Source organism: Podarcis filfolensis (genome assembly GCF_964270895.1).
Source record: "Podarcis filfolensis genome assembly, chromosome: 2".
Lineage (NCBI taxonomy): Eukaryota > Metazoa > Chordata > Lepidosauria > Squamata > Lacertidae > Podarcis > Podarcis filfolensis.
The window spans coordinates 70915086-70933205 of NC_139605.1; the positions used below are offsets into that span (position 1 = coordinate 70915086).

At 43.2% G+C, this 18120-nt stretch overlaps 1 protein-coding gene across 4 annotated transcripts in view; it reads left to right on the forward strand.

Annotated features, from left to right (window-relative positions):
• SH3RF2 (SH3 domain containing ring finger 2) overlaps positions 1 to 18120 on the forward strand; it is an 81711-nt gene that overhangs the window by 31847 nt on the left and 31744 nt on the right. For 3 of the 4 annotated variants that reach the window (XM_083600227.1, XM_083600225.1, XM_083600226.1), the window contains 3 exons: positions 3134 to 3403; positions 9520 to 9615; positions 12575 to 12892. In XM_083600227.1, the coding sequence (XP_083456353.1) occupies positions 3134 to 3403; positions 9520 to 9615; positions 12575 to 12892 (684 nt within the window). The remainder of the gene's footprint in view (positions 1 to 3133; positions 3404 to 9519; positions 9616 to 12574; positions 12893 to 18120) is intronic. The other variant, XM_083600228.1, reaches the window with a different exon arrangement.

An 18120-nucleotide genomic window follows, 5' to 3' on the forward strand; every position in this document is an offset into this window, starting at 1 on the left:
CCTTCAAATCTGAAGCACGTTCTTTCCCTCAAAGAATTATGGGTGCTCTACAGTGGTACCTCAGGTTACATACGCTTCAGGTTACAGACTCCGCTAACCCAGAAATAGTACCTCAGGTTAAGAACTTTTCTTCAGGATGAGAACAGAAATCACATGGTGGCGACAGTGGGAGGCCCCATTAGCTAAAGTGGTGCCTCAAGTTAAGAACAGTTTCAGGTTAAGAACGGACCTCCAGAATGAATTAAGTTTTTAACCTGAGGTACCACTGTAGTTTGTTAAGGGCTGCTGGGATTTGTAACTCTGTGAGGGGTAGACTATAGTGCCCATAGTTCTTTGAGAGGAAAGAATGTGCTTTGAATGTGCTTTGAAGGCATAGTGTATATACAGCCCAAGGCCTGATCTGTGGCTATTTAAAGAAAACCAAAAAGAAAACTTTCCAGCAGCAGCCAGCCCAGATGTCTCTGGGAAGATGACAAGTTGGGTGGCAAGGACCCTTTTCCAGATGATTTTCCCTAGAATTTGGTAAATGAAAGTAGGGATACTTGATGGCTTTATTTTCTTCACATTTTTAAGTGACTTTACCTAATTTGTGCTTCCCAGACTATTCTTGCTCATAGATTGGAACACAGCTAGCCTTCAGTTTTCACACTTCTCCAGATTTTGCAATACAGCTCTCAGTTCCAAAAGCATGCCAAAATACATATAAAAATGTTTTAGGATCAACTGTGTGCAAAAGAATCATAGAATATTTTAAGGCAGAATGCATTAAGAAATACATATTGTGAAAAATACATGGAAAGTCAGTGTCAACCAATGAAGGTCATTGGAGGTTTTTAAGCAGAGGTTGGGTAGCCATCTGTCATGGATGCTTTAGCTGAGATTCCTGCACTGCAGGGGGCTGGACTAAATGACCCCTGGGATGCCTTCCAACTCTACAGTTTTATGATTCCATCATATATATATATATATATATATATATATATATATATATATAATACAACAGCAGTGCAGAACAATATGAAAAATGGGAAGGAATATAATTTTGAAATGAGTAGAAATGAAATTGGCATAGGCTGCTAAACAGCTAAGCAGCCGCCAACAGATATAGCTTCCACCTCAAGTTTGAACTTACCATAAAGTCCAGATAGAGAAGGACCAATTTTTAAAAATTATTTTTTTTTGCCTAATTATCCTACATTCTAATAGCAATCTCAATTCTCCAGGTGCCTGACATTGCATAGACAGAATGGCACTACTCATGCACTGGTAGAAGGCATCATTAGACTCTGGGGAACACTGAGGTTTTCAGAAGTATTGAAAAAAGGGGAAAACTATCAGGGTGCGTGCGCACACACACACACACACACACACACACACACACACAAATTAACCTATTCCAGTAAAGACTGAGCATGTTCAGTGGGCATGGCTAGCGGACTGATGAAGGGGGATTGAAAACTGAGGGAGGAGAGGAAATGAAATGGCGTAACTGAAATAGCGAACAGGAATCACTCTACACTGTAACATTTTCTGCTGGTCCCCACTCGTCCTCTTTATCGCCGGAAAGCAGTGCATTGTGGGTCGTCCTCTCCATGCAGCTGTTTTGACTTTGTAACTATTTTACATTTTCACCAGCAATTTCAGGATAGATTTGGAATACACTGTGTATGAGGTGTGTAAAGGAAGCTACAGCATGTCCATTTACTTTCATGAGGTCTCTTATGCTGCCTGGTGTTTCCATCCAACTGTATCGTTCAATCACTTCCTAGCACTGGGAGCATAGCAACCTCATTTTTCGAGTGGATGCAGATACCTGTGCTCCCTGCCTGATGGGCCCAGGGAGGTCTACACTTGAAGCCGTTGTGTAGTGATCGGCACCCTTCTCCTTATCTCTGCTATGCTTCTTTGGGAGGGGGCGGCGGCGCAGGAGTAGGTTGCTCTCAGATCATGCCTGCAACAGGGACAATGAATCCAGTGAAGCTCTCTGGGTTTGCTCCACCAGACTAAATTATCCGGTCTATTGTATAGTAAATTGAAAGTTTCAGAGTGGATAAAATAGGATTCAGATCAGTAAATTAGATATTGCAACTCAACAGCCATTTTTACTTTGGAAGCTGGCAAAAAAAAGTTGTGGTTTTTTTAAAAAGAAAAGAGGCAAATGCCTTAACTCTTCTGATTTCAGTAAAATCTTACCATTTGATTTTATAGGGAATAACAACAGTAACACCCTTGTGAATTATAAAGCGTATTGCAGTCTGATACACTGAAAATCAATGAGATCTAAACGACTTTAACTTTCCGTGCTTTAACTGCTTTAATGTTCTGTGTCCTAGCATTTGTTTGTTTGTTTTGCCCCAAGCTCCCCCCCCCCAAAAAAACTCACTCTTTAAAGCTGAATTGTAGCTACAATTTGGGTTTCCCACAGATTGACGTTTGCTCCGATTGAGCTTTAAAGAGCGTGTTTTCGTGGGGGAAGCTCCAGAGCAAAAATAAATAAATAAAGTGTTGTAAGTGCTCATACATGGAGGTTTAAATCATTGACAATGCCTGGAAAGAGCAAGGAGGGGTAAGTGTGGATAAGCCCTTAGACTGGGTTGTGTGTCATATAAAGACAGGCAATGTCTTTTTATTAATGTACTTGATTGTGCAACAAGAAAGTTTGAATTTTGTTCTCAGAATACCTTTTGTTGCACAGTCAACCTTGCTTATGCTGCCATCACACTGACCTGTGAGGATGAAAGCTGTGATTCTCGTAAAGCATTATCAAAAAACATCTGATTCTAATATTTAAAAAAAACAGAGTAAGGAAAACAAAATAGGGGGATGCAAACAAAGCTGTTTTGTTAAACCCCAAATAATCATCAGAAGAAGTGTTGAAGTTCACAAGACAAATTTCAACTCCTTGAAATCACTTGGGAAGGATAGACATTACTCATTGGTAGAAATCATATTGGACACTGATAGGAATTGAGAATTGCTGCTTTTTAGGTCCTGTCATTTTAAAGACATGGAGAAATGGTTTTCGTTTCCAAGACACTGGTCCTGATCTTGAAGTCAACATAAACTGCCCCAAATCACTCGTGGTTCAAGATTGTTGCAAGCTATGTCACTTCTCTGTTTCTTTTATTTGAAGGTCCCCCAGGCAAAAGCCTTGTACAGCTACAGAGGCCACAACCCCGGAGAACTGAGGTTCAACAAAGGTGACACCATTATATTGCACCGTCAGCTGGATGAAAACTGGTATCTAGGAGAGATCAATGGGGTCAGTGGCGTTTTCCCAACAAACTCAGTGCAAGTTATCAAGCAGCTGCCACAGCCACTCCCCCTGTGCAGAGCACTTTATAACTTTGATCTGAAGTCCAGGAACAGAAATGAAAAAACAGACTGTCTGCCATTTCATAAGGTAAGTCTGGTGTTCACTCGCCCATGACAGAGATCTCATTTAAGCATGCCCAGTTCAGATGATGACCAATGATTTATCGTGGCTCTTATCTAGTCTTTATTAGGGAAGTATACCTAGTGGTTCTGTGTAAGGGCACAATATAACAGGCATGCTCACTCATTCAGTTACTACCATTGTCAGAGCTACCCTAGGTCCCAGCTCACAAAGGACCAACGCTGCTTCGTTGTTAAGTATAAAAGTCTTTATTGAAGTTCAGTTTCACTTCCAGAGCCGCAGCGCGCAGCTCTACGTCTCAACTGTCAGACCGCTGATGCTCCGTCTGAGTCTCCTCCCCCTTGACACCAATTTAAGATTCTAGCCTTGCTCCACCTTCTCCGCTGCTCCTTCCTCCTCTGGGTCCACCTGCCCGCCGGGGTTCCGCCCTTTCTAGCCTCTTCTCCCGCTGATTCCCCTGAGCCTTCTCCCTCCCTCCGGCGGGCTTTAGGAGCTGGTTCCCCATCCGGGTCTCCTGCTGTTCCGCGCGCCTGCACATTTGAACTTGGCGCGCGTGCCCAGCCAGCAGCTTTCCTCCTGACCGTTTCACTGCTGCTGTCACTGCTTCCCCCTTCGGGGGGGCTAGCTGCAACTGACCTCCCTTCCGTTCCTCCACTCTCCGACGGAGGCGTGGTCAGCCCTGACTCCCTCTCTGGAGGAGACGCTGGCCCTGACACATGTGACTCTTCCCCCCCACTACGCTCTGGTGGGGAAACTGGTCCCGATCCTCCACTGCTGCTTTGGGGTTCCCCTCTGGCTCCTTGTTTCTGGTGCGTCCCCCCTGGGACCCCCCTTGCCCTGACCATCGGCGCCCCCTTCTGGGAATCTTCTGATTCGCTGGAGAAGCTCATGGAATCTCTCGGGCCACTGTCATACTCCCCTACGCTGCCCTCAGATTCTTCCCCTTCGCTCTCCAATTCCTCTCTCCCCAGTGCTCCTGCTCCTGATTCCCTGACAACCATTAATACCAACAACTGTCCAGATGACTAAGGTATAAGTCAGTGATCATCAACCTTTTTAGCAAGTGTAGACAAGTTCGATCCCGTTTGAAATAGTGCCATTTTAATACACTCTGTTGGGTATACGCAACCTTCCCTGATGCCTTAAGATAGTGTCTCTAGTCTGCAGAACTGGAGAACAGGTATCAGTGCAGCATGAGACAGTATCTGGAGAGACTGTTGCTCCTCAGTTAGTGCCCCACACAGCTCAGGTATCTTTGTCACTTGCTGCATCTGTGTTACAGGTTTGCTGCCCATGGTTTAAGTAAATCTTCCATTTTTTTATAATAAATAATACACCCTGTGAACATTCTGGGGCTCTCCAGATGTTTTGGACTACAACTCCCATCATTTCTAACTGCTGCCTGGGACCGCTGATGCAGTTCAAAACATCTAGAGAGCACTAGGTTGAGGGATGCTGATATACATGAATGTCCCAAGAACAGATAGATTTGGGCATCTCCACAGAAACTTTCATCTAAGGATCTCAAAGCGTTGTGCTGCAACCAATCTTTTGCAAAATGCCACCTCATTGAAAAAACTTTGCATTATTTTAATCATGAATATAAATGATTATGAGGAGTTGAAGAAGACTTCTTATAAAATCCAGCACTGAACGTTTAATGAGAAAGAAAAAACCCAATCAACTTTCCACAAAACGAAGATTGGCGTTTGGCTAACGGAAAGGTTGATTTATAAAATCTTCCTGGAACAGTCCAACACAAAAGCCCACTGGGTCTGTCTTTGTTGTGGGTCGTATAGTGACCAAGATGTAAAATAATGACTGAATGATGCGAGCACAGCTCCAAAGCCCACCTTCTCTAGAAAAATGCTCATATCGAAATGCCCATATACTTGTAGCACCAGCAATTCAAATATAACCACAACTTTCCCCACCTTCTTCCTACCACTTTACTGCTCCATATTTTCTTCATTCGGCACCCCGTGACCCACAGTTCTGTGAGTCTGCATGTTGGGTTGCCTCTGGGCACATTTCATGACATGTAACATAACTATCAATTGACCACAACTTTCAGTGCTGAAGAAAGAGTTTTCCATGTAATTACAGTTGGTTTTATACTTGTAAACCACTTGTGAGACACCTTTACAATTTCAGTGCTATATAAAATTGATAATGACGACTCAATTAACCCAATGCTGTTATAAAACAAAACAGTTCAGGATTGAGCAAGGAGAGACAAGTTGGCTAGGTACCTTGGTCATTTCATCCTCTAAGCACTCTGAATATTTTCCATTTGCCCCACTGTTTGTATCAAACATTCTTTACTGTGGTCCAAACACCCACAAAAACAGGTTCGAAAACAAAATGCAGCAGAGATACAAGGGAAAGATACCAAGGCAGTCACTAGGTTTTATGAAGAAAATGCAGATTTCTATTTCTTATTACCTACGAGAGAAATTTTGCCACAGCCAGGGCAATATCATTTGACTTACGTTTGAGAAGATACTTGACATGGAAAGTTTCAGAGTTTCCAGGTTAATTAACAAATAAGGGTTTAATTAATTGATTCCTGGTTTGTTTATACACCCCACAGTGTAGAAAGATATGCTTCTTACAACCGACAGCCTAAGAACATAAACAGAGTCTATTCTGATAGGGTATGCCAGTCAGTCTGCCGTTTAGAACTTCAGATGGAAGTACATTTAATCTGGCTTTGGCAAACAGTCAACAATAATAGGGTACTGACAGATTTGTAAGATACAAGGGTAATTGAAAATCATGCCCATATTGAATTCCAGACACAAATGGTTCGCAAGTTGCATGGATTGAGAGCGAAGATGCAATATCCCATAACCTCTGCCTCAAGGATTTAAGGCAATATCATAACCCAGATGATGTAAAAAGGATGATGAAACTCCAATTGAGGAGACTTTTTGGGCCATAGTTTTCAACCATGAGCTGATAGGCTCCTTCCTGGTTAAATGTAAAAGTAATCCCTTCCCCAGGCCAAATTCGGAAATCTTTAACCAGTATTTCAGAGCAGCCCACCATGCTTTGGTGGAAAGCAGAAAGTATGATTAATAGGACTGCCATTAGTTTTTCCTAAGCATATGCCCCTCAGCATCTGAGGATGAGAAGAGGAACACTTTGTAGTGTGTAAAGGAGCAACTGGCTCACAGTATAACACAGAGCAAGCTTCACGTTTCGAGTCTATGGCCATGCTGTGGGAAATTGAATGATGAGGCCGAGTTACACTTTAAGGATCTTTCCCACACAGCCCTGAGATTAGGGGTAGCTTGAAGGGGAGCTGCAGGAGGATGGCTCAGATATCGAACAGCCAGTTGTTATCACAGCCTGGGATGAGGAGGAACCAGCTGTGAGCGCCAGTTTTCACTGCAGCATCTGCTGCTGCTCATTTCGACAGTATCAACACTTTTAAAAGTGGCTTTCCACATCACTGACAACAACACAGGGGACACAGAAAAGGGACAATTTCTTTTGCTAGCTGCAGACATTGTCTCCATTTCATGCCATCTGGATGTGCTGTGATTTGTTCCTTTTGCTATTTTTTCTTCTTCCTTTATTTGTCTTTTGTTTCGGTGGTTACTCATTCTGTTTATTTGCTGCTGGAGACAGAGCTCATCTCCACCTCTGTGGCATGGTTAGAATGCTGGGATTTACTGTTTCACATTTCAGCAAGGGGAGAAGAATTTATTAACAGACCCGTGGCTGGCAACGTGAGATCAACTTTGCAACTTACAAGGAGGGGATGTTCAACTCTTGCTTCTCCATTTTGAAAACTTCCAGCACAAAAAAGGCTGTGCCCTTATTATCTCTTGCCACGCTTAAGCAAGCCGAGTGAATTGTAGCAAGGTGCAATTCATACTTTTCAAGTTTTCAAGTGCTGTACTTAAGACTGGCCTTTCTACAAGGGGTCCAAGAAATATAAGGTTCTGTGAAGTTACATGAGTCAGGGTTACTTCTTGGCTGTGGTTGTGCTTAACCCGGCTTCCAAGCACCCTTTTAAAACAGCAGTAGAGACAGATGTTCTTTCCTCACTCAAGCATATATAGAGTCCACAAAATCCATTTAATGTGTTTGCCATCAGCATCCTGTTGCCATCATTTGAGCATCAAATGTGCTCATCCTGGGCAGAATTGTATTCTGATTTAAAGAGCATTTGGGCTTCTTTATGGTCCTTGAATTCATTGTCAACCCAGCTTTCATCCTGTCACCTTGGCCTGCGCTTAATGGATTTCTGAGAGCCCCCGCCCTGTATGATTATTTTTTTTAAGTAATGGGAGTTTCACAGTTTATGACATGACATAATATTCAAAATATATTTTTAAAAAATCCACTAGGTAAATCAGGCATAGGCAAACTCGGCCCTCCAGATGTTTTGGGACTACAATTCCCATTATCCCTGACCACTGTTCCTGTTAGCTAGGGATGATGGGAGTTGTAGTCCCCAAACAGCTGGAGGGCCGAGTTTGCCTATGCCTGAGGTAGATTTTACATAGGTCACTTCCTCCTGTGCATCCCTCCCCTATTCTAATTTCATCCCAGAAGTCCTGCTGCGAATGTCTCATCCTTATCTAAAGTGTGGCAATAAGATACAGAGCCTTTTGGGTTGTGATACCCAGTATATGCAACTCTATACATAGAGAAGCCCACCTTACAGGTTCTCTCTTCATCCATCAAAGAGCTTGGTGAAACAAATCTTTACCAGAGGGTGTGTACTCTTTCAGAGTCAATGAGAGATTGGATGGGATGTTTGTTGTTATTATTTAAATGATTTAGTTGCATGTTACCTGAAAAGTCCCCAAGTGACTTACATTTAAAAGCATAAACATAAATACATTATACCAAAATTTAAATTCATATAAAACATTAACATTTTTATACAACATACCAAAAGCAACACACACCCAGAACAGCCATGGGAAGCAAGGGCAGCACACTAACAATAGAACAGAATCAGCTTTGTCAATCAAAGGGGATGAGGGCGCAGATTTGCCCCCCACATTGCAGGGACGCATCACATGGTGTGTCACATGACACGTCATGTGATGGGTCTTGCCCCCACCTAGCCTGTGAGCGCTCATGCACCAGGTGGGGAATGGGGGGCACAGATCTGAACTCCGTGCTCGGCCTCTTCCTCCCCGTGTGACGTTGGTGGGGAGGAGGAGGCAGAGCAGAGCCACAGGATTTGGGGGGAGCCCAGCCCCCTCCTTGGAAAATGGGGGGGCGAAGAGAAGACCCCTCAGCCCCCACCACTTGCTGTGCCTGAAAGGGAGAAATATAGGTCTCTCCCTGATGCTGAACGGATGTCTGTGAGGGTGTTGGGGTCACTTCACTGGGGAGAGCATTCCACAGATGAGGAGCAGCAACTGAAACGGCCCTCTCCCTTGTCATCACCGTCAGAACTTCCCTCAGAGTAGGGACCTGGAGAAGGGTCTCCAATGAAGTTCTAAGGGTCTGGGTAGGTGCAAATCAGGAGTTCCTGAGCTGTAAAGAGCTTTAAAGGTCAAAACCATCACTTTGAATTGGAATCATATGAGTAACCAGGGGGGGGGGCGTTACTCATCTTGTTTTTAAAGCTACTGTTCTGCACATTGTTATTGTGAGCTGCTTCAAGCAATAGTCTAGAAGGCATTCCAGGGCAATCTAGGGCAAGGGTTGACATTGTTGGTGACCTGTCAGGACTCACATACCAGAGCCAGCCCACTGCTAATCTCCAGAGCTAACTGCTCCTCCTAGGATAATATTGGTCTCCAAACTGGAGGGACGAAATAATAAATAATAGTTATGCTTTTATTTGCTGCCTTATTATTGATATATTTTTTTAACATAAAAAAGGTTGTATACCACCTTGAAAAACAAATAGGTGAGATTTAATAAGCCACACTGGGGAGTGCCTTCTTGACTTTGCAATGATCATTAAATGATGCATTATTTCATATTTTAATGATATAAAGGCCAAGGCTAGCATGATTCATCTCTCATTGTGGTACAAGAGACAAACCCATTCGTTATCTATCAAGCACAAAGAAGTATGTTGACAACTGTCTGTTGTTGCTATTATTATTAATAATACTGATGCTATTACTATTGCCTTTCAGGGTGATATAATTACTGTCATCAGCCGGGTGGATGAGAACTGGGCAGAGGGCAAGTTAGGCGACAGAACTGGAATTTTCCCCATCTTGTTTGTGGAGGTAAGAACAATGTTCTGAAGCTACTCAGGGAAATAGCTGTCAATGCCAGAACATGTACTACATGTTCTCAGAGATTATCTTTATGAGATCTAACAGACAATGGGTTTGCAGGGCCAGCACAGGGAGGAGAGAGGCTTCCAGCAGAAACAAGCCAGGCTTCTTGAGGCAGTTCTGACGCATCCATCCATTGGAAGGGGGAAGGAAATAAACAGGGGACAGGGCTGACTGAGGCTCAGCTGACTAGGGAGTTAGGACTAGTCGGTGGGAGCAACCTTAAATAAATAAATAAAAAGCATCTGTCCTGTGCTCTCAAGGCAGCTGAGGGATGGTGGCAGTGAACTACGTGGACTATTTCCCAATTTTGTATAGAATTAGTAAAGAATGCTGCCACTTCTTTGAGTTCAGTCACATCTTTTCTCCAATAACACTACACATGTGCATATTGATAAATACTGGGGGGCAGGGCGGGTGGAAGGTAGTAGAGAGACCAATACTGATGAGCCCAGGCATATGGTTGCATCAAGATTCTCTGTGTAGTGTGTGACCAATGCATACGGGCTGTTTACATATTGGGGGTCATAATATAGCAAATACTCGGTCTTAATGAGATCAGTGGCATCAATATTATTTTCACGGGTTGGGCTGCGGAGTCCATACACACACCAGTCAAGCAAACAAGCACACCAAATATTGATGGAGTCATATGTAAAGATCTTTCCTTCCTTCCTTCCTTCCTTCCTTCCTTCCTTCCTTCCTTCCTCCCCTCCTCATCCTCCTCCTTTTTGCTGTGGCTTACCAATACCCACATATGCATTAGTAGCTGGGGTGGGGAAAGACTCAAAATAGGAAGTGAAACTGTAAGTGCTGCAAACTGGAATTCAGAGGAGTGAACCCCTAGAACCAACTGAGAATTACACTACTGCATCTGATTAAGTGGGTCCTAGTCTATGAACATTATGGCACAATAGATATTGAAAGTGCCACAAGACTCTGCATCATTTCACCGTAAAGACAGTAACAAATACCATTGTGTTTTCTAACAGTATCATCTTCCAACCCCATCCCTACACACACACACACACACACACACACACCCCTGCCAGTTTTGTTTTACATTATGCCCAGAGAAGATTTCTGTGTGGGGTTGATGGGAGTTGTGGTCCAAACACATGGAGGGCACCAGGTTGGAGACCACCGAAGAAGAAGAAGAAGAAGAAGAAGAAGAAGAAGAAGAAGAAGAAGAAGAAGAAGAAGAGAACAATAAAGAAGCGGGAATGTCCACTTATACTAGCAGGGAAGGAGATACTATATATCAAGGGTAGGCAACCTAAGGCCGGGGGCCGGAGGCAGCCCAATCGCCTTCTCAATCCGGCCTGCGGATGGTCCAGGAATCAGCATATTTTTACATGAGTAGAATGTGTGCTTTTATTTAAAATGCATCTCTGGGTTATTTGTGGGGCATAGGAATTTGTTCATTCCCCCCCCCCCCAAAAAAAAAATAGTCCGGCCCACCACATGGTCTGAGGGACGGTGGACCGGCCCATGGCTGAAAAAGGTTGCTGACCTCTGCTCTATATTCTCTTGGTATTGGCATTGTGTTCATCATTTAAACCTTTAATAAAATGTTGTTGTTTTCTTAATGTGGACATGTGGCAAAACAAACCTAAGGTTGGAAAAATGAAAAACTGAGAGAAACCAAAATTGACAGAGCTAACCATCCATAATCCATAAGTAACATTTACCTACCTTTTTAGCATAGACTGCATACAAAGTTCTTGCCTGAAGTGTTCCAGCTCTGCCACATGCCAAACAGGAAACTTCCTATGTAAACACACTCCAGAATGTCAAATAAGATTGCAGAATGAAATGCATTCCTGCTACAGGATAGTTGGTAGATAATATTAGATCTCAAGACTACAAGTCTGTGTCAAATGCCAACTGGATGAATATCTCAGTGCTTATCGTTATAATGGTACACTGCAGGCGGCTAAGCGATTTGGATGTAAAGATTAACTACTATGATAGAAATAGAGGACTGTTTTCAAATGAGGCCTGAGTCTAGCTGTTGTCAAGGGCAACTGGTCCCATGTAACAGCTGTTTTCTTCAGCTTGGGGTGCACCGTCCTATTTACATCCAACTCCCCCCCCCCCTTCGTTTATTTATTTTATTTATTTTCCACCCTTCCTCCCAAAGGAGTCCAGGGTAGCAAAAATCATGTGATAAAAAAAAGAAGAACTTTAAAACAATTCCAGTGAAATATCGCAACTTAAACGGATTGCTGGTAGAGGAAGTGGGTGCCGAAAAGACAACACAGATTGTATTTTAAGGGGAGGAAATTCCAAGAGGCAAGTGCCACAACACTAAAGACCCAATTCCAATATTGTGTGGATTGGACCTATTTATAATATGGTATCCACCTGCAGAGCATAGTGATTGACAAGGTATATATGGGGTGAGATGAACTTTCAGGTATCCAGATACCTGTTAAAGCCTAATAACTGCTTCTCAGTGTTATTTTTACCTAAGCCATAAAAATACGTAGAAATCAGGCCCAACTCTAGACTAAGCTGAGACTGAGTTCATTTGTATATGCATTAGTTTTGTGGGGAAATGCCCACAGCCTGGCTTTTCAGGGATTTTGGCAAGATATTGTGAATGCTCAGCCCTGTGTCCAGAGTTCACTGCATCCTGCAAAGTATTTGAAAAAATAGGTTGGAGTAGAACATGGCACATCACAATCACAATGCAATCACAATTGCCGAGCATTTCCAAGTCCACTTTGCGAGGTCAGACCCTACACACACACACACACACACACACACACACACACACGCCCTTCACATGTCATTAGCATGTAGACAAAGACTCCAAAGCAAGCATTTCCTGGAGTTGTTGGCTTTGAATTCTTGGGCTCCTACAACAGCAAAATCTCATCTCCCTATTTCCCCCTTCTTGTAGCCAAATACAACAGCACGGCAACTTCTTCAGACAAGCAAAAGTCACCAATCCTCCCAGCTGAAGTATGGTTCACCTTTGCGAAAATCCTTGCCCAGAACAAAGGGCACAGAGTCACCCACTTTCTCCGAATCTAGAAGGAAAAGCGTGAAGCAGTTCTCTATCACAACAGCCTTAAATACGCTCAACAGGATGGTCCATTCACCCATGGGACGGCAGACTCTAGACATCAGCTCTCCTGTGCTCATCAGCTCCAGCAACCCCTCAGTGACGACCCAGAACCATGAGAAAATAGAATTCCCATACAGCACACCTGTTCAGGTAAATCCACATTCATTCTTTTTTAGTGTTGCTTGTAAGGAAGGTGCTGAGAGCACTAAGAAAACAATATGGATACAATTAGACACTGTAATCTTCAGAGAGGACTGTTTGTCTTTGGGAGTTCCTCTTCCACACCATTTCGTTTACTCATCTTTGGGAGTGCTCATTGTGGTGTGGACACTATGCCCCCACTACCCTCATCTGATCTCTTCATGTCCGTCGAGGGTGGATAGCAGATTTCCCACCCCCGTGAGTGAGCACTTCCAAAGACAACATGGGGGAGGAAAAGTGATAGAGGAAGATAGAAGATAGGTGTTGCACATACATTGTCTGTCTTCTGGATTGCCACCTCCACTGAGAACAATCTCCCCTTCTCCACCCATCAAGTTTTCTGATTGTACTTTATGTGGCTTGCAAGTATCTCTGGAATTTGGAAGCCAGCTAGGATTGAGGAGGTGGGGCCCAGGAGAAGGTGATAGACTGCCTGGCTGGGCAGGAAGGCTTGCTTGGCCTGGTCTAGACCAATGGCCACCAGTTCTCACCTCCTGTGTGCATGGGCTTAATCAGGCGCAGAGCTCCATGATGAATTGGGCAACTGGATTTAATTTTCAGGGACAAAGCTGAACTAAAGGTTGAGTACCGCCCAGCTGTAAGAGCTGTTCAGCAATGACATAAGCTTGTTAAGTATCCTGTCTTGGAAGTTTTTAAACAAAAAGCTGGGTGGAATTCATGATCTCAGGACTTATTGTATTAGATTACACTAGACAATCCATTTGGGCCTCTTCCAACTCTGTGAGTCTTTCATGGAAATAAAGGTGTATGTAGATGACCTGTTTATTGAGCATTCAGCCTGAGATGTTTGCAGGGAGATTAGAAAATGTTTGCTATTTAATGAGCATTTATTCTGATTTGTTTGCATGGAGGTTAGATGATGTTTCATCGAAGCAAGCATTTTCCCATACTTCCCAATCCATTTTCCCATCGATTTCCTTATTGTAAAATGTTCAGTATTTGGAGGAAGTTGGTTTGTTACACAATACCTCCCAACCAGCTATTATTGTGCAATGTGAATTTGCTGGTAGTATATGATTGAATGCCACCTGAAAATAGTGACTGTCTGTAAGCGTCCTAAGTTGCACTGGAATCAAGGGGACTTACTATCAAGCAATAGGATATATTTTGCAGTGTGCTGAAAGTCCCTTAACTCCTGTAGAACCAGCTTATCCTGCTACATACCTTCATATACCTCAGCATAAAGGTTAGCTGACTAAGAGCAGGGCAACATAAGAACTACTCATTCTTCTAGATCAGTGCTGATTTTAAATTCTTAAAACCACTAGAGCAAGAATAATAAAGATTAAAGACTCAATTTAAGACATGTGTGTGTCAGACAAAGAAGGGGAGGGGGAGGGAGATAAATCACCAGCATTAACAATGCCCACAAGACAATGTACCATCCAACAAGTAAGACACTTTCCCCCCTCTCTCTCATTGAAATTGAAAGTTCTGCCTTATGAGTCACTCAAGCCGCCAATGATTCATAAAGGAGGAGTTGAAATAAAAGGCTAATACTCTTCATTCATTTGTGCTCTTATTTGTTATTTGACAAGACTGGAAAAATGAGGATGGAGAGAGAGAGAGTGTGAAGATTACGTTTGGAAATGAGATAGTCCATTATGGTGTGAAATAACTATTTGGTTCACATTCCCTACATCCCCAAACAGTAGGAAGTTCCAGAGCAGCTTTAGTAGGACCACTGCACTAAACTGAGCTGAAGAGTTCAGGCTTAACACCCTAAAAGGCATTTCTGGTTCTGAGGTATTTAATGTGCACCTCGATTTCTTGATATTGCTTACAAAAAGAAAATGTGAAAACAGAGTGATTGCTGTATTTTTCGCTCTATAAGACGCACTTTTCCCTCCTAAAAAGTAAGGGGAAATGTGTGTGCGTCTTACGGAGCAAATGCAGGCTGCGCAGCTATCGCTGAAGCCAGAACAGCAAGAGGGATTGCTGCGCAGCAATCTCTCTTGCTGTTCTGGCTTCAGCAAAAGCAACGCAAATCCTCTTCAACATTTGATTCAGAATTTTTTTTTTCTTGTTTTCCTCCTCTAAAAGCTAGGTGAGTCTTATGGCCATGTGTGTCTTATAGAGTGAAAAATACGATATTTCATTAATCAGTCATTGGTGTTGAGTTTCTTCCACCTGTTAAAAAACTGATAACTTGGTTTTTTGAAATAATAATAATAATAATAATCCAGAACAAAACACAATATGCTGATGGAAGTTCTCCCGCATAAAAAAACCCTGCATATAATACATATGTGCCTCAGCTTCTCCAAATAGGATAAATGTTATAATCCTTAATTTGAAATTTCCCCTTTCAGCACAGATAAAGCCTATCATAGTCTTTAGCCACATACATGCATTTTCCTTGCTGCTTTGGAAAACAATAAGTAATGTTATTGTGAAATAGGACTTTGGGTGTGTCCCGTAATGCTTTCAACAGTTCTGTTTAGGCCTCTTTAGATGTTAAGCCTAACGACATGAGGACAGTCCAGCTAAAATTAATCCTCTGAAATGGATAGTCCTGGGACCAGGGAACCCTGGTTTCAACCCAGAGATTCCTCCACCCCATTGCCTCTAAAACTGCTGCTGAATGAGGGGAAGAGGCAACCAGGCCTTCTTCTGCCTTCATTATCCTGTCAACTATGACATGTTACCAGTGAGGCATCCCTCTCATTACTGCAGGGAGGAAAGGAATGACAGGACCATGGGTAGAATAGACAGCAGAAGCTTCAGCTCCCAATTCTCTCAATTCAGCAGCCGTTTTAAATGTAAAGGGTTGTTTTTTATTCCATGTTGCAACCTGGCAACTGTTCCTGGAAGCCAGAGATACAATGACTAAAAATGACTGTTTTCCTTGAAAACAGCCCATATAAGTGGATGCCTTTCGTTCGCTAGAATGATGCCAGTGACAAGGCTCCAAAGTCTGAGGAAATTCACATCCTATCTTTTTCCACCCAGAAAAAGCCCAGGTGTCATCAGTGAACAAAGGATTAAGTATAACGCAACTGGCTCCCAAAGAGACACGTGGATTGCAACAATCCAGAATCTAGTTTGCAATTTATTAATCTGTCTGAGGGCAAATTGTATGCATTGCTCATAGACGTAATGCCAGGGATCAGATTCCGGGGCGGGGCATAAGGAGCCCTAAATTAAATCCATTAGCAAACTCCCAACTAGTCCCCTACGCCTTTTGATTTAGCAAAATCACCCATCCATAGCCTCAGAGCTGTAGCTATTGGGGGGCTAGCCAGTACTTTAGCCCCAGGTGAAGCCTCCAGGGGGCTCCACTGAGGCTCCTAGCCTGTCAGCCATTTTACTGTTTGGGCTACAGGTGGAGTGGCTCTCCCTGCTCTGTTGCTATTCACACTGTTCTCAAGAGCCCTAAAGATATTTGACTGCTACCTAAGGTGAGTTCACTGCCTCTGGTTGGACTGCCGCCCTCTCGTAAGCCAAGTCGCAGCCTCATCTCCCACACAGCTTCTGACTCTCTAGTCGGTTGTGGATGAAGGTCCCACAGTTTTCTGCAGACTCGCTCCAATCCACTCCTCCCGCTGCTGCCCTGCTGGCTGATGCTGCAATTTCCCAAGTGCCTCGGCCCTAATCCTACACAATTGCACTCCTTTCCCATCTGTGTGGCTGGGCAGGAGTAATAAGTCCTCGTTTATGTCCTGCTACCATTTTTAATGTCTTAAAAATATAAATTAGCCCTGCTGTGTCGGTCCTATCTAATCCAGCATCCTAGTCTCTGAATGACTAGCCAGATGCTAATGGCTAGAAGCAGGACCTGAACGCAGCAGCAGAGGAAAATTGCTTCCAACAGTTGTGGGAGAACATAGCCATTATGGCTAGTGGCCATCAATAACCTGCCATGAATTTGTCTAATCCTTTTATAGCTCAGTCAGGAGAGCATAAGACTCTTAATGTCAGGGTCATGAGTTCAAGCCCTATGTTGGGTGAAAAACTCCTGCATTTAAAGGGGTTGGACTAATTGACGTTGATGGAAAGACCAGACCTCCTTAACTGGGTGAAGTCTTATGCTGCAATTATAAGCATTTTTATTCAGAAGTAAGTCCCACTGAGTTCAATGCGACTTGCATTCTGATATGTGCCAGATCATTCTCAGTTTCCATTCTTATTATTATATTTATATCTTAGCACTGAGGAGAGCCTTTCCTGTGGAAAGGGCTTGACATGCAGAGCGCAGAGCTGTGGGGAGAAGTAGGGGGCTGCCTTTCCTTAGCAATATGAAAATGGGGGGGGGGACATGCAGCTACACATGAAACTGCCTGATTCTGTGTCAGGCCACTTGGTCTCTCCAGCTCAACCATGCTACAAAAAATGTGCTCTGGAGTAAAAGGCTCAGAGGAACTTGGCAAGTTGGCATGGTCTTTGCTGCTTTTCTATGGGGGGAGGGTGGTTGGCTTGGTACATATTACCATGCCTGCCTGCCTAAGAGGAAGGGGGCTGAAAGAAAATGCAAGGGACCAAATAAAAAAGAATGTATTAGAAAGTACAACTTTGTATTCAGATAATATATTGCTTACTTTTTATGCCCTTTAAAAACAATTGTGTTCAGGTGTGTGTGCATGTGGATGTGTATGCAAACATGGGTGGGGGGAGGTGAACTGAGTATTTGTGAAAGAAAGCCTAGTTTCGCCTCTGCATAGCCTTCTAAAACAGTGGTTTCTGTTAGGGGCTAGTACAAATGATATGTAAGCCAGGACCCCTTTGCTCCCTCTCTCTGTAATTTGAACACCCTGCAATACTTTTGCCTAGGTAGGCAAGCATGCTGGTCATTGAAAAACAGTAGCTATCAGCTTTCAGTCACATCAGTGCTCTTCTAAAGCTGAATTAATGACATTAGATTAGAACAGGCTGCAATGAACTATTTTGCCACTCATTAATCCAGGATGGAGATTCACAACTGAGCTGTACATATAATGAAAATGGGATGGGGAAAGAGCTGCTAAAAAGATAACACAGAGGAAAAAGCCAGCTTGTTGATGGCATATGCGAGATGATGATGCATTTCACAAGACTCTAATTATATAGCAAGAGACACATACTTCCCTGAGCTTTACTCAAGCTTCGGCTAACCATATTTATTAATTTGCATGCCTTAACTTAATTACAAATATTTGCTTCTTACTGTCATTTTAGAA